Here is an 18336-nt window from a genome sequence, read left to right on the forward strand (position 1 = left end):
CTTCAGTGTCCGACTCTGTGCGACCCCATAGACGGCAGCCCACCAGGCTCCCTTGTCCCTGGGATTCTCCAGGCAAGAATACTAGTGTGGGTTGCCATTTCCTCCTCCAATCAAAGCCAACTAGAGATATTTTAAGAAAGTTCTCTATTAAGTTGTATATGAAGGTATAATAAGCTTATGAAAAAACATTTTCTCCAAAGGCCATTCATTGTGTTATTCTTAGTCATATGTGACTAATATTAATTATACCTATCTGTAACAGTGTTAGAATTCTTCATTACTTGTGCTGTCTCACTACAATTAGGTTCTGCAGTAAAGGTCATCCAAAATTCTTATTTAGTTATATGCTAATCTCCTTCACCATGTACAATGTCTCTGTTAGGTCCATCAAAATTTGATTTGCTAACATCAACTATAATTTTACATCAAGATTCATTTGAAGACTCTTATTTTCTATCTGCCTAATAAGGAAAAATATACTTAAGGATACAAACATATACCTCTATCCTCTCCATGAGACTGTTGCTTTTACTCTCTTAATTATCACTACTCTCTTTTCTGACTTTTTCAGCTATTCTGCTTTCTGACTCAGATTTCAAAAGAAATCCAGAAATCCCTTACTTATTGCTGTTTTCTTTCTTTCTTTACTTCGCTTTACTTTTTAAAGTGAAAAACATCTCTAGATCCATGAGATATAAATCTTTCATCATTGATAAAACACGACAAGATGAAAAGGATCTTTGTCAGAAGTTTCCAAAGGAGCATTTGGAAAGATAAAATGACATGCCAAGTAATCTACTTGCTGCCACTGATTACTAACAGTCAATGGCTTATGCTACATTGCCTGAGATTAATCTTCATCAAAAATAATTGTGAAGAAAGCCTCTTCTTATTCTAATGCTAGATCTCTAATAAATAAATAAATAACCAGAATAAATTACGAAAAATGTGTACAATATTTTTGGTGCTAATTCTGGAGCCTAAGTCCAAGAAAATAGTATATTGCCAGAGATGTGTTTTAGTCTCTTCTTTCCAATTTACCTCTAAAGCAGTAAGCGATTACAGAGTTACAATATAGGGTTTTGTATTTTTGACATTTAAGAAATGAAATAATCTGCACACTTTCTGCATCCTGGGAGGAAAAATAAGCTTAAAATATACTCACTTTGTGATTTAAATATGTTTCACCAAATACCATGCTTTATTTAACATATGGTGTATTTTTTTTTTTTTTTTTTTAGAAATAGGCTATCTACAAAGGACTGGTCCAATGACAGTGCTGTTTAACTTTTTGAAAGATAAATCTGGCATTTAATATATTAAAGTTAAGTATTTTATTATTAGTATTGCTGTCAAAATGTCAACTTTCAAAAAGTAGAAATTATAAACTATATTATTGAGCAAGCAGATATGGCAAATCTATGAATAACTTTCACAATTTCTTTATCTAATCCAAGATTTACTCTCATAATGACATCATCTAAAAGTTAGAAAATATTTTTGCAATATAAAAAATTGACACCCAAGACAAAAATACTGATTTTTTATCTAATCCCAAAGTGTTTATTTACTATTCGTTTTCTTCACAATTAAGCTTATGGCAGTATAAAATGGGAGTTACCTAATCCTTCTTAGGAAGTTTTTCATTTGATATAAAATGAAGGTATTCTTGTGAATGAATAATCTCAATTCCTTTATGCAGCTTTCCCAATCTGAACTCTTATTTGACAAATGATTAGCCACTGGTATCCATCTTAATACTTGTGACTTTCATTTTATTCCAGGAGACCAGACATGAGCACAGAAGTATAGCAGCACTTTCACTTAGGTTTATTAGCCTAGCAGATGTTCATCTCAGAGATTATCTCTCTGCACTGTAAGACGACATGCCATGGACCCATTCTGAAATTCCACATTGATTCTGTCTTCTAAAGATAAAAGATTTCAGAGAGAACAGAAAACACGAAGAGTTGTCTATATAACATTCACTTTTCTATTAAAGATAAATCTTGAACATCTTATGATAAAAATAGTAAGGAGGGTTTATTATGTCAGGAAAAAAAGAACATAAGTCATTTTTGTCCCCATTCAAAATGATAGAACTATGAGTCTACAAGAAAACATATGGGTAGAACTCTTGAAGTACTTCATCCTTATTTTATGTCCAGATTTATATTAGAAAATAAATTACACGATACACTCTTATCTAAAGGTATTAAAAAATTAAGAAACACAACTTACAGGATGATTTTTGTTGGAAAAAGCTGCAACCCTTTTAAAGTTTTCTCATATCTGATTCTCTAAACCTAAGGGTATCCAGAAGTCAAAATTCTTACTAAGAAAATATACCCCCAAAATACCAGTATACCAAAAATACATGAACAGTGGAGTAACTTTATTTGTTGTTATTTAGCCTGAAATAAGAGACTTATTTGGACTATCAAGTACCACCAAGATCATAAGACAAAATTAACTTAATATCTAGAAACAAGAAAAGATTAACTGATGGTCTAATTGAGGTTACTTTTCTTATATGTAAGTAAAGTAAGCAACCAATTTATTTTCAAGGGAAAGTTTTACTTTTCTTTGTTTAAAGTTTTAGTTGATTTTTTTTTTTTTTAGTATTTCAAAAATACAATTAAGTTTGCCTTGAGCTTATGCATTTTGTGACATTTTTATATTAAATCAACTTTGCACAAAAATTCCACCACTTTAAATTTTGATTAAACCAATCATAAGTATTTTTACAAGTAAAATAGCCAAAGAATTTAAAAACACATAATAATATAAATATTTGAAGATCTCAGAATTATATATAATAATTTAAATGATGAAGAAATAAAAAAGACATTTTAAACTGTGCTATAGCTTACTGCTTACAAAGAAAGTTTTTATCTGCTGTACAAAAATACTGCTGAAAAGAAAAGATTCAAGATCAATATAAATTTCATTGGTTAACAAAAATAAGGCCACTATAGACCAAAACTATACCTTACCTATTGTACAAAAGTGTTTAATGAACTGAGAAAAGAATCAAAGAAGTCACTAAGACACAAAGATGACAGAACAGCACCACCTAGTTCCCTCTAGAAAAGTTCCAAATATGTATGCCTCTCTGATTTACTTTGAAAAATTGAATATACTTTCAAAATAAATCATTTTCTATACAACTACACTCTTGCAAATCATTACCTGCAACAAAGCATTTACTTGAATTGCTTTAATTTTAAAGTTTCCTTTAAAATATAAAGAAAGCAAAATTAAAGATAATAGTTAAGCTGAGGTTTTTCTGTCTGTGCGATGTACAGTTGAGTGAAATCCAAAAAAACAAATCACTAAATACAGCACTATACAGGCTAAACCACCATCATTATGATTTCCAGAGTATATATCAGTTTTTTAATCTTATCTATTACAAGATACATATCACCTACTCCAGGGATCCTACTGGCTAGTGAGTGACACTATCCAAAAATACCATACAATCTCTTAGAAATATGACATAATTTGCATATTGAAGCCATCAGTCAAAGTTAAATATTAAAGAAAGCAATATAAAGATATCAAGAATATTTGTAGCCTGTTTGTATGATTTTGCATTTTCTCTATGACACTTAAAATAATTGCATGAAATTCACTTTATTAAAAACATTTAATTGTATCCTATCCATTCATGAGCTTTGTTTACCAAGTGATTAATATTTCAATCATATTCAGAGAGATTCAGCAGGAGGAAATATTTCAGGAGCGACATTTAATCGGCACTCTCAAGAAGCCACATTACAGTAGTACAGGTTTTAATCAGGCACGATGTACTGTAATATAAGCAAGGGACGGAGTTTTAATATATATGACACAGTACAAGGAACATTGTTTCTAGATAGGACACTTTAAAAATGTTTTCCCTGAGGCATCAGCAGCTCTTTAAATGACTGTTGCTGGTAACATCAGAATTGCTCAAGCAGAACTTCAGCTCTAAAAAACTAAATATTGTTGCTTGTTACATAGATCCTTCTCACAGACCTCTTCTCCCCTACATTCCCTCTGCTGACCTGGTCATCTACAGTTCTGGCCCACTGATCCTTTATGAAATTAAATGAATCATCCTCTTGAACAAATCAGTTAGAATAGAGTGTGCTTAAATATTTCTTGTTCACTTGTCAGCTTCTTTCAACTTGTATTAATAAAGAAAGAAACGGCATCATACTGAGAATGTTTTCAGGATAAACGACTGAAGGAAATGAGAGCTGTTTAATCCAACCTTAAGTAAAAATGTTAAAAGCCCAGTGAGGTTTATAATATTGTTGATAAGCCAGTGATTTCATATCCTCATTGATATATCTGCATTTTGTTGCTGTGGAAAAGATATTAGCATAAAAATATTTTTTTTATTTCAGAAAAAAAAGAATTAAGGCATTATAATATTTTGATTTGTTTATTCTGTGTCTCAGTCACTAGAGTATAGGCTCCGTAAAGTTAGAAACTATTTCTATCTTGTCTACTTGTATATCCAACGTTTACAACACTGACTTCAAGTACGTATTTGTTGAAAAACGAATCAATAAATGAATGTTATGTTTAAGAAAACCAGTGGCTATGAAAAACAATATGATTGTAGAAATTTTTACATACATGTAAATTAAATGCACAGAAAAACAAAACTGAACTCAAAATTAAAACTTAATTCAATCCACTCCCCAATAAAAATGACTAATATATCAACAGTTTACTAATTTTCAAAACTGATTTACGGATGTAATTTCATTAAAAAATAAATGTATGGCCCAAAATTAACTTATAAAACTCACTGACCTAGGGGAAAAAAAAGTTCTGAAATTTATACAGACACATGCATCAGAATAACAGTCTCTTAATGTGTAAAAACATTAAATACTGAATAATGCTTGAGTAGCTATTAAAAATAAATTTTAGTAAAAGGTATTTTAAGAGCACACATTTCATGTTATACTGACTGCATTTTAAAAGATCTTTAGGTGGAAAGTCAAAAAGAAAACACCATTTTTTTCAGTGTGTCATCATCCTTAAGATCCTATACAACATAGTGCCGAAGAACAGATTTGGTTCCAATCTCTCAATCCACAGATGAAAAAACTGAGCTGCCAGAGAAGTATCTTACTCATCTTCAAAATGGTGGCATGGCTTTGATAAGAACTTTGGTCCCTTGATTCCTACCATTACATCTTGATGCTGTAGGGCACTTGCAAAAATCAAAGTCTAAAGTTAGTCCAGGGGTATCTCTGGACTTTCACTACAAAATAAAAGACATTCACCAGGCTAACATCACTCCCACTCCCACACTAAATGTATTTTAATATGGCAGTTGATGATATTCCACTCAAGGATTATGGGTATCCATTATTGCCTCTATCACCAAATCGCTCCCATTCTCCATCTCTGTACACCAAGATGATGAGAAGCTCTCAGAAGGAAAGATTCCTAACGCCAAATCATGTTTACTCTATTTTATAGTATGAGCATGATAAAATGATAAAAAAATTATCAGTCTTTCCAATCTATCTGTACCCAACTGTCAAACATGGTTGACATATTATAAAACACTATCACTTCCTTCAAAGATAACCTGTTTTGCCTTGTTGGTAGTCTGTATCTGAACAGTCAATAAAATTAGGTAAAGCAAAACAAAAATTTAAAGTAAATTTGACTTCAATGTCCTCTATCAGACCTCTAAAAAATTATGAACTTATCCCTCTACCAATATCTTTACCTTAGCTATTACACAGAAGTGAAAGGATACAGAGAATTAAAATTCACAATACCATTAGTTTTACTTCACTCACAGCATTTCTATATTACATACATAATATATAAATATATATTATATATATTTATATATATAAAACAAGCCAGTGGACAAGAAACTATCCTCTATAAATGTTTCTTGACCTTTAAAAATGCATTCATAAATATTATAGAACACACAACTTATTATTCATGCTAGTTATCATAAAATATTTTTATATAAAGACAATGCACTTTAGTACAATACCATTTTGGTGAATATTATGGAAGTTGTTCCAAATTTGGTGACCCTACACAAGAATGTTGATCTGAAATGCTTTAGCATTTAAAGTGACAAAGGTACTTCCCTTATATCAAATTGAAAATTCAATTTCTGAGTGGGTCATTATGACAAAAATGCTGAGATATATAAAGGTATGATAATTCCATACATTTCCAGTGTTTCAGATACTATATAGGTACACATAAAAAATTAAAATATGTGACTTCTAATCATAGATTTATAGGAATATCTCAATATAATGAATAAAATTCAGTAACATATTAAAATAATTTTTTATAAAAACAGTGACAGAGTCAACAAAGTTTGACTATCTTCCCTTTTTGTCACTAGGCTCTGAAAAGTGGATCATCAGGGGCTGAACAAAAGCCACATTAAAGATGAAGTTATCCTTGCCTGACTGCTACATCATACTGACACATCTCCATATAAAGCAAGATTTTAGATACAGAAGCTATGCAAGAATATAATTCTTAAAATTAACTTTATAAAGTGGCAGCAGCCCTCAATGAATTGAGATAGTTTAATCTACTTTGAATATCTGTTAACTGAATGTTTATTTCTACATGAATTGATTTGGCTTCAAATGAATCTTAACACAGCCTACTTAACTTTCTTTGGAATGCCAAGAGTCAGGAAATAGTCAAAAATCCAAAAGACAATGGTAAAATTGATTTTTTAAATTTGAAAGAACTAAGTAACTTTTAAGAAAAACTACATTTCTCTGGGACATTTTCAAAAAAGCATTCTTAAAACACTTTATGTGGAAATAGAGTCACTACAAATTGAAGAAAGTCTTTTCACCCCTGGAGTTCAGCACTAGTAACTGTATTTAAATTCTCTTAAAAAAAGTAGTAAATATTTCCATTCTACCTCCCACTGTCTTCAAAATGTAAAAAGAAAACTAAATCAAATTCAACCACAGCAAACATGTGTCCTCAACTGTAGAATTATGGCTAAGCATTTTGTGTATATATATATAATTTATTTAAAAGCCCTTTTAAATAAAATGAATGGAATCTCCCTGAGTTAAACTGAGAAAAATATACCCTGAATCTGTAGGACTACTCAGAGCACCTTTACTCTACAGCTTGGCAATAACAAAAGCAGGTCAGTCCTCACTGATAATCTGGCAGATCAAGGTCAGTCTGTAATTCCTCTTTGTTTATACATTTATCCAGAAATACTAGCTACTCTAAATAGAACAATAAGATGATCTGACTTCATATTTACCCAAAGTCACCATCAGGAATATTTTAGGGGCCAGGAATTGTAAAAAAAAGACAAGAGGTTACATTGCCCAGAGAAATCAGGGAGTTCAAAGCCATGATTCAAATGTTTTCAGGGCAAATTTGAAGTGACTACCTTAACTGAAAGGAGTGATTCTACATTTTTTGTGAAGTATGTCATTATTAAGCATGATATTTCTTGGTATCCTTTTTTTTCTTCTTCCTGTAGTTTAAAATGAAAATTGATTGCAAATATTTATTCTATTCAGAATACTGTATAGGCATTTTGGCAATTATAAGTACTTAAATATTATTTGGAACCAATTAAAAAGATGCGTCAAGATTAAATAGACTGGAAGAGAACTAATCAATCAGTGAAATGAAAACATTAAAAAAAGACACAGGCCAAACATTCGATTAGGCACCTGAAATAAAATGAAGACTAAAACCTAGTACTCTAGGGGCTTATAGTCCACTAGAGGAGACATTCAAAATGCTATAAGAAAAATCCATGTAGGGGTTATACAGATCATAACATAGACAAAATAAAGTGCTTAGTTCTCTCATAAACTAAGAAAACATAAATGCTTAAAATATTCAATAAAGGGCAGATGGTAATCTTTTGTCTACTAAAACACATCAGATTCTGGTCCAAAATTCCCATGAAAAAAACTCCTATGTGTTCCTGAATATTAGCATTTTTAGCTACCATTAATAATAATATGGTATAGAAAATAATTCAGTTGTGTAAAATAATGAAACAAAAATTGGTTAAAATTGTTAGTATATTAACTCATAAAATGCTTTTATACTGTAATGATCAGAAAAAAGAAAGAATGGTTACATTTACAAGTTAAACTTAAATTTTCTGATTATATATAACACACAAATACAAGCAAATCAAGGGGTACAATTAAGATAAGTAAACTTTTAAATTCATGCAATGTAGGAAAATGTCCTCCTTATAAATGGTGACATGTACTAAAATGGGCAAATTATTGCAGCTATCCCTCCACAAATGTAGTCTCAATATATACATATTTTCCTCTTTCTCCTTCTCTCTCATTCAACATTCCTATATATTTTCACAGTTCTCCACACTGCATCCAAATCAAAAAGTGAAAATATGTCTCAAATTTGCCAATGCACTGACATTTAGCAGCCCATGAAGATTGCAGACTATCAATACTATCTAAAAATCTATAGCCTCAAATAATAAACAGTATAACTTCGAGATCCCACCATAGCAAGATGTGTTAATGGGCTAGTTAGGGAATAGAGTATTGATTTAGGAACAATTTCTGATTCTTCTTTTTATTTGGGAGAGTGAAAGGGAACAATTCCTATTCGGGATAAGGGATACACATTTTCACTCATTATTATTTTTTTTTTTTCAATCCCAAAGCAAAGAACTATTTAGAAATAACAGACACTGTATTCTGTATTACAATGGTGAATCTCATTCTGCCTTGGCAGAGTAACTAGTTTAAGTGTAGAAATGTGAGTAACTGCTTGCTATACTAGAGTCATAGATATAAGATTGCCTTCAGAAACATCCTTCTCTGAATACCACCTACACATTAATACATGACAGTGAACTTACAGCCAGACCCCTGTTCTATCCACATGATCCCTGAAAAGGCTTTGAAATGAGGACACACGCATAATTAAGGCACAGTGAATATCACAGTACATGTAACAAACTAGAGTATTATGAATCCTTAGGGAAACCTCATAGAACTAATACATTTTCTAAAGAAAGCTGCACATGAGTAAAGAGAGCCTAAAATGCTAATTAGATCCTCTCAGTGAAGGCTATAGAAAAGTTGATTCTTGAATCCTGAAGTTGGGCACAGAATGGAACATTTGTATACAGAAAGACTGAAGGGTGGGGGAGAAGAATTTGGCATAAAAGCCCTTCAATAGATGATTTACATAATTTTTGAGAAAATAAATGAAGCAAAATAAAAATGTAACAGTGGGTAAATTCCAAACCTCCTGAAAGGGTTAAGTAGGAGAAGTGATTTCCTATTAGAAAAGGGTTATGTAACAACAGAGGGAAATACTCAGCCTAGCATATGCTAATTTAGTCGGCTTTGCCAGGCGTTTCTGTGTGTTTGGCTGGCTGACTCACATTCCTTCCCTCCTCTTTTTGCCATTTTTATTATGAGACTAAGGAGGTTGAATGCTCACAAAATGCAATAATAACAATAACAAAAACAACTAAAAGCACATTGTATGTGTTTTATCTTTGCTAAAACACTGGGATACAAGCCTTGGAGGTTGAAAGAAAAAACACCCAATCTGGATGTATTCAGTACATAGGTTTGGTAAGATTCCTTTTAACTGTTTTTCACTCCCTGTGAATTTATTTTAATGGGTCTTTCAGGTTGATAGAACAGTGCAGAGTGGGGTATATTATATTCCTAGAGAGTGTAAAGGAAGCTGAGTTACTATTCAGACTTCGGTCCATAAAATATAGATTGCAATAAGGGAATGACAAATCAGAAGCTTACTGTGCATTTTATTTGCTTTTAAATACAAATATTCTAATCATCCCTCATTGCAGCCTGTCTACTACTTAAAATTAAAAGCAGAAGACATATAAAGTATAAGAAGGAACGGAAGGTAAAGGTGTCAGGACATTTTCTCCTGGGGCGATATAGGACAATCTAACGTAAAATACTAATTTATTACAAAAGTAGAAACATATTTTACGCACCATAAATTTTAGGCTTTGGTGTTTGAGTAAGCATTAAGGGAGGCACTTGCATCTTTAAAGGCAAACAATTTTAGCAAAGAAACAAAATATTCCCTTACAAGAACAAATTAATTGGCTTTATAAATTACACTGAATCAATATAACAGTTATACACTTAGCAGTCGGCAGCACATCTTTCTCAGGAAAGGTGCTTTCTTAACTCGGTTCTCAAAGATGACTTTAGATAAACAATGCACCATTACCATTAATAAACCATCATCAAATCTATAAAACTAGGGGGGTTATTTAGCCTATAAAATGACTTTTATATCTGTATGTGTAGTTATTTGCACTATATGATTACACTTAGCTTTAAGTTTTTTTGTTCCTCAAAGCAAATAAATGCTTATTCTTGTTTTCTAAACAATCCCTAGTGACGTCAGTGTGTAACCCCTAGAATAACTGCTTAACTGTGGCTAAACAGGGGCATCCCCGTCAGCATTCAAATGGCTGAAAGATAATTTCAATATTCAAATGAAAACGATTTGCTGACTCAGAAAGAGTAATCCCCAATGCTTAATAATAACTGTCTTAATATTTACTTCAAAGACTTCTGAAATAGAATGTGAATAATTAATGGCCAGCTCTTTCCAAGGCAGATCTCCTTACAACCTCAGCCCTGCCTCTCTATTCAGGTAGCAGTAGGTTCTCATCACTCAGTTTCTCAAACACAAAGAAGATCCAGAATAAATGCTCAGCTCTATTGCAAATTCAGAAACTGTAAACCTTGCGCGTGCGTTTTTAAGTGGAAAAGTTAATCACTGCTGCAGCCTAAAAAAATGAATTCAAAAAATACCTTTTTTAACCTTCAGAAATAAGGTTAAATAATCAAAAACAAAATAAACTTTTCCTTTTTCCTCACACTTCATCCCTGAGTGCTCCAAACTCTAATTACACGCAAAATTATAAAGATGTTCTTCAGACCTAAAAATAACTGTACATTTTAGGCTTGTACATATGTGCATATATAGAGATAAATGATTGAGGAATATTTCCTTTCTCAATAATTACATCTCTGATTTTGGCATTAATATTTAACTCATACCTAATTAAACAGAATATTTAGTTTCCTAACATATATATATATGTATTACATATTACTAAGATAAAACTATTTCATATCATCTAAAGAAACTCACTGAACACATAAACAGGACCAATTGGACTCATTTCTAGGATGAAAATCAATATGCAAAATATGCTCAATTATTTTGATAGCAAATGGAATCAAGATAAACAATGCTACACTAGTTATTGTCATCTGATAGGCTTCTTTTATAGTCTGCCCATAATAATTGCCCCACAACTCTTGCTTTTATTAAGGAACATATTTGATGCTTTGCCTGTGTGATACATAAAATTTTTTAGAAAGGAGATATTCTCTACTGGTTTGATGTTAACAAAAATTCCAATCTATGGCACTAAATAAATGGTAAAAACATACATTGAACAATTAATTCCTATTTCTTTTAAGACTACTGTATTCTCCCCTAACAGGAAATGCTCTAATAAGGAAAAAAAAAAAGCAACTAACTCCTTACTCGCTAAAGGAAGAGAAAGATAACAGTATTTGCCAGCTCAACATTCATTAGGTCCAACACATGTAAATAACTGCATAAGAATTAGAATTCTTAGAAGCCTTAGAATGCATAAGAATTCTATTTTAACTTTGCTATTAATTTTCATTAAATTGAACTGTGGTCCTGATAGTTTGCAAGATAATTTCCAAGTTTGCACAATTCATTTGATGAAAATGTTGATAATTTTGTTAGGATTTATTTATTACATTAATGTCTAAACAAATTATATATTCTCTCTTTAGCTTTGCCATGAGCTCAAGTGATTAGAAATACTCTTTGGATTATTTCTGGTCATGAAGAGTTGAAGCATGGGTCATGTCCACTACAAGCTATGAAATATGAAAAGACTTCCTATTTCAGTCACGCCACATGACTGCTTTCCTGCATGCGTTCTGCCTGCCGCTGCAGAGCACATTAGGCCTGAGATGCCATTTGCATCATCACACAGCAGGGGGCTTCAGCTGCCACAGCTCTAGGTTAATCCTCACCCACCTCTTTACACAAGGAATTTGCAGAAGATGTAGTTTTTTGATACTACAGAACTACACTCCAAAAACGTTTGACATTTTCAAATAAAATGTTGGTAATGAACTTGTCCTTTTAAATATTTTAGGTTAAATCAGTAAATTTAAATCATGTCTTCTCTTTTTTTCCCCCCTCATGAATTGAGTTTGTGATCTTATGCAAATATCTTGATTTTTTTAATTATAGAAAAGAAAAAAATGGGTAGGGAAACGTCATGTCAAAGAGCAACTGATCAAATTACATTCATTTAAAGATGTATATCAACAGCTATCACTATGATAATTTTCTACAGGAAAATTGTTTCCTAAACCAATAAGACCTACAAAATGTTAAAATTAACTCATATATGTGTGTGTGTATATATATATAATTTAACAAAGTATGACTGCTGATGTGTTATGAAAAGATACCTCTTAACTACATCATACCTAACTAAGATATACCTATCATTCAAACCAAAACTATTTATTATGCATTTACTAAATTAAGAATAAGTAAAGCTCAGGGCTTGCCCTCAAGAAGCTTAATATAAACAAGGTAGCAGAGTTGTTTTTAGGAGAGTAAACAAACCTGTAACTGACAATTCCACAAAGGACTTCTGACTTCAATTTGTGAGTTCTACTTCCTTGATTTGTAACTTCCCTTTTTGCTGCTTCCTCACCTACTCAGCCAGTTGCTACATAATGGGCGATTTTGCCAAGAAGGTTTAATGAAGTCTATTAAAACAAGGACTCTCTATCAATACATCTCATAGAATGCATGTCAACATAATCAAATAAAACAATAATATGATATGTCTATGTTATATTACAAATGTACCCCAAATCCTTCACAATAGATAAATTTTACTTCTCTCAATCATTTTATACCCCATAGACTCTTTATTTTTAAAAGAAAATTGATTTCCATTTGATGTTGATTTCAGGCCATTTTAAAATGCATGCTTAGGATGTCTTCCAACATTATTGCACAACTATTTCCTGTTTAAGTGATTTAAGTAAGTTTTTCTTTAAGAAAAATGACTATCTCATTAGTTAAGTCTGGGAAAAATATTTTTCACGTATTTGATCTTCTTGTGGAAAACGCAGGAAGAGACTATCTCAGTTGATGCTTACCTTTGTCATGTTGTATTACCAGAGTTCTACTAGTTGTAGACACAAGGGAAAAAACAACAAAATAAGCTTCCATATCTTGATGCTAAATTAGTCTAGGAACTCCTCATATTTGCAAAGAGATTTTCTTAATTACTAAATGTCTAGTGTTTGTTTAAGTCATAGTCATTGACTTGTGTATAAAACCTACTTTTCAAAGTTTCCACTGTTAATCAAAAAAAGGGAGGAGTGAGCTGTATCTCAGGAACTGCATTCAGCATAAAAGATGAGCTCATCATGACTAAGGTAGAAGTAAAGAAGCGAGAGAGACACGCTTTTAGGAAATATTAAGTTATCAGTATTTTATTTAGTTTGTATGTATATTTTGCATTACCACATGTTTTCTAAAAATGTAATGGGAGGTGCATGACACATACTGAGGCAAGTAATATGCATGTTGAACAGACCTTTAACTTGAGGATCTTTCTTTTTACACACAACAAATTACTTACTACAATGTTCCACAGTAAAACACACACATCCACAAACCCTAAAACCCCAAAATTAGTAGTGGTGTTTTTTGTGTAAGACCAACACTGAACAAGGAAATAAAGTTCTCAACAAAATCAGAATCTCTCTATGCATGTCTATTTTGCCCTTCTTTCCTTTTTGTCCTTTTTCAGATTGTTTCCTGTGCTAAACAAGAGAGTCTCCATCTTTCCAGTGTCGCTTCAGGCATGGAAAGGAGCCCAGCTACAAAGAGGGTCAGCAACTGAACTGAATCTACTCTGTAGACAAGAAGAAGTCTTAGTTACAGGTGGCAAGTTTTTACACTCCTCATTCTAAAGAAATTTTTTTTCTCTAATGTGTCCCTTGCCCTTGCCCAGCTTTTTCCTCTATATCTGATAGAGGAAAATTAAAATTTAAAAAAAAAAGGGTGCTGTATAGCGTAATGCTGAATCAAATTTTGTTATCTAAGTAGTCTACATTCCAAGTTATACTCTGGTCAGAAACATGTTTATTTTCTATCTAACTATTCATTGCCTAAAGACTTGTTGAGGACGAACTAGTAGATGTTGTAGAATAGAACTATTTAAACCTTTTTTTTACAAAAATTCATTTTATCTTGAATCTTACCACTGACTTACCACTCTACATATTAACAAACCAAAAGACTGAGTTTGCTTCCCAGGAAAAATTAAAAAAAAAAAAAAAAATGGTGACAATATAAAACAGTGAAACCACAGGGAAGATGTGTTAAATTGAGTCTTCCTGTCTAAAATGATGCATACTGCAAGAAAGGGGATAAATACAAAGGATAAATACATTGATTAGTATGACTTAAGTGATAAAACCACTGTAGTGCTGATAATGCTAAAAATAAGAAGCTGTAGACAGACTGCCTACAGTATTTGCCAAGTCATAACTACTAACAGGCAGAGCAGACTACCCCGGGCCAAAATCAGTTGCTCACTAGTTCCCCCGCTACCTCTCCTTCCTTGTACATAGGAAAGACCTGCTAGATATTTAATCTATGTCCAGGAAATCAAGCTTTCATTCTACAACCTAACCAAGTCCTAATAAAACAGTAGAGTGGTGGGAGAAACATAAACCTGGACCCTGAAGCAACGTTTTTAGCCAAGACCAAGACAAGGAAGGCACAAGCAATTTGTTTGAGCAGGAACTGACAGTATCAACAAAGTGTGATGTGTCTGTGGAGCAGTGTTTGATAAATGTGAGGCAGCCATAAACATGAGAAGACAATCCAGTGGGGCTTTGTGCCTCCTCCCACTTCTAGTTTGTTTTTTTTTTTTATCCCGCCCCCCCTTAAATCCTATTCTCTCTCTCCTTTGGTGTATTAATACAGCCATCTAAGGTGCTCAGAAGTACACATATATCCTTGAGCTGGTTCTCTTTGCCTGGTTGCTGTGATAGGACACTTATTTATTTATTTGGGCCTGCCGCTGGTGCTGCTGCTGGCTGCAGTGGTGCCTTTGCTCTGGTATACCCACACCCCTTCCACCCTTCTCCCCGAGTCTGCTGTGAAAAGCAGCACTGTCTTAACATTTGGTGTACATACTTAATAAAAGAAACCCAGGCCCTTAATAAAAAAGAATGCAGCTGAAGGAATCTCTCTGAGTAGAGAAAGAGTAAATCCTCCTTCAGGCTGAGAGAGAGAGACAGGGAGAGAGAGGCACCAGCAGACAGTTATTTTGCAGTGCACTGAATAGACAATTCACAGGGAAATGTTGAAGGCAGAGAGGAGGCGACCCCCAAGTGCAGTCCGTTGCCCACATGCTCTATAATAAATAATCTTGCACCAGCCCAGTAGTGTGTGCAGTGACGTGCCGGGGCCAGCATACACAGATTGGCAGGGAAAACACATCCAGTGGGGCCGAATGTTCATCACAATCACCAAATTAACTGATTTCCCCACATCACACTCCCCTTACCCGGCGTGGTGCGCTCATGCGCGCGCGGGACGCACACACACACACACACACACACACACACACACATACACACACACACACAGCAGAGCTGAGAAATGCAAGTTACTGAGAGGTGAAGTAGGGTCTCTAGGAGGATGTTTAAGGACGGATTAGAAACCCAAGTAATGTGTCAGCCACCGGATTACTTGCGCGAGGGTGGGGGTGTAAGCGCTGAGAAATGGGACCAGAGGGTGGGGGTGTAGGCGCTGGGGAATGGGACCAGGCGGCGTTAAGCAGGAAGAACAGGCTGTCTGCCTTTTCTCAGGGATTCTGGCACATGACAGATCAAAAATTTACATCAAACATAAAATACACAAAATTACCCCGAAATATTCCAAGAAATACCTCTGCAAGTTTGGTTAGCTAATTCAGGAAAATTCTGCCCACTATCTCGTCTTTCACATTCATAAATATGCATAAATAAAATACGGTCCTGATCTATATCCTGGAGGAGGCTAGGAAACAGGATGCATTCCAAGAACTTGCTGAAAGATGGTTCATTGACCTCATTTAAATCCTCCAAAGGCCGATTGGGTTTTGTATGCCTGTGGTTCTATATGTCTTACTTTCAGATTCCTTTTACCCAGGGACAAATACATTTGATCAACTTATCTCTCCTATAAATACACAAATGATGACAGAGAGGTTAAAGGTGGGCAAAGATTTATGAAGAAATCAAGAGTCATCTATCTTAAAAAAAAAATCATATGGACCATAATTTCACATCCATCCTCCCTGTATCTCACATTCAAGCCACATCCCTACACCACTCTCTTCAAAGCAACAATCTTCTGCCTTACAGCCCCTGCCCACTCAGTTCTAGCATGCCGCCTCTGCCTCCACCACCACCCAAAGTGTGCTCTTCCCAGGCACTTTTACTCCATACATTGCCATGCATTTCATAATCATCATCGTCCTCCCACTGCACACAACCTCCTCCTCCCTCCAAAAGCAAGGATCTGGCGAAAAGTGCACCCCAGTTCGCTAGCCAGTCTGCATCCAAGCCCAATGATTTGCATAATAACAGTGTTTTGTGCGGTTTCCCTCCGCTGCGGTCACAGGGGTTCTTACATTTCACCTGAAAGGATGATATTAATTACGGAAAAGAAGCGTCAGAGAGCGGGATGGAAAGGTAGGGAATCTAAGCTAAAATCCCTTAGCACTAAAGTAACTGCCAGGGTGCACACATTTCTTGGCTTCGAAAAAATGAAAAAGAAAACCACACGGGCTGAATAATAAAAAGTCAGTTTGTTGATAAAGTGGCTTTGGGTCTTTTAATTCTTCCCTTCCCCTGGCCCTCTCTTTTTATTTCCTGCTTTATTTATTCATTCTTCCTTTTTCCTTTTACTCTTTTTCGTTCTTTCTTTTTCTTCCTTCCTTGCTTATCTCTCTCTTTCGTTTTTTTCTTTTTTCTTTTTTTTAAACCTCAGACAGTCTTCTCTCTTCCTAGGTGAATGACACGTCTCACAACACATCCCCCCCCCCCCACCTCCCCGCCCCCGGAGATGTTATTGCAATGCACACGGTGCCGCCGCTGCTGCTGTTCTCGCCGTCTCGGCAGCTCGCTCCCAGGCTCTCACACACTTTTTAAAGGCACACGGATATGCTGATGGTGGGAAGAAGGGGCAAAATAAAGGCGACACGAAGAGGGGGAGGTTAAAGAGATGACAAGAGATGGAGAGGGTCGGTCGGGAGCGTGATGTGGGAGGCGGCTGGTGGGGGTTGGTGGGAGGGTGGAATGTTCAGAGAAGGCACAAGTTGCCAGCCAAAAGGCGTGGGAGTGTGTATGTGAAGGGTGAGGGGAGTGCTGGCGAGCATGGAGAGTGAGAGATGTAGGAAGCTCAGGTGAATGAAAAGGCGAAAGGTGCCCGTAAGGGACTGACTACCGAGACAGCACGGTTGAGCCAGCGCTAGAGATTTGAGGGGCTGGAGCAAACTGCCACAGCCCCCTGCCGCACCGGGAAGTAGGGGGAGGGGGTGGAATTCGCCGGGGACTGGGGGACTGTAAGGGGAAGAGTGGAAATATGGGGTGGAGTGAGGATGATGGGGAATGGGCGTGAAGTTGATGCTCCCCGCGGCGGGGCGGGGATTACCTTGTAGCAGGAGCCCGCAGACACTGTAGAAGCGGAGAACGGCGCTGCGTTTCCAAATCATGGTCCCTTTTCTAAAGGGTTGAGAATGAACGAGGGGGGCAAAGAGATGCTGGTGAGCAGGGCACCAGAGTGCGGGGCTCTGCCGGTGTCTCCTTCGCGGAGCCCGCCGGACCTAGGGTCCTCGCCGCTGCGGTGCTCGAACCTGCGGACGCGGATCAGATGGCAGCAGCAGAAGCGGCAACGGCGAAGCACCCGCAGAATGAGGTTTCGCTGGGCAAAATAGTTTCTTTTCCTCCTCCTCTTGCTGGTGGTGCAGCCGCGACAGTCCTTCTGCCAGGCACGGGTTCGGAGCTTGCCTTCCTCCCGGCACGCACCCGGGGCTGTCCGAGCAGGTGGTGCAGGGATGCCGGGGTGTCGGAGAAGATGCAGACGAGGGCTGTAAGGAGTGGGTAGGTCACGGCAAGGGAAAGGCGGGGAATAAGGGGAGCAAGCAAGCAGCAGCCG

The 18336-nt window shown here is 35.4% G+C and overlaps 1 protein-coding gene across 1 annotated transcript in view; it reads right to left on the reverse strand.

The window, feature by feature from the left end:
• CADM2 (cell adhesion molecule 2) overlaps positions 1-18303 on the reverse strand; it is a 1272453-nt gene extending 1254150 nt beyond the window's left edge. The window contains exons 1-2 of the mRNA XM_010854843.1: positions 18035-18303; positions 17833-17903 (exon numbers count right to left, since the gene is read on the reverse strand). Of these exons, the coding sequence (XP_010853145.1) occupies positions 17833-17893 (61 nt within the window). The 5' untranslated portion in view covers positions 17894-17903; positions 18035-18303. The remainder of the gene's footprint in view (positions 1-17832; positions 17904-18034) is intronic.
• Positions 18304-18336: the final 33 nt, after the last annotated feature.

This window comes from Bison bison, unplaced genomic scaffold (assembly GCF_000754665.1).
Source record: "Bison bison bison isolate TAMUID 2011002044 unplaced genomic scaffold, Bison_UMD1.0 scf7180017864351, whole genome shotgun sequence".
Classification (NCBI taxonomy): domain Eukaryota; kingdom Metazoa; phylum Chordata; class Mammalia; order Artiodactyla; family Bovidae; genus Bison; species Bison bison.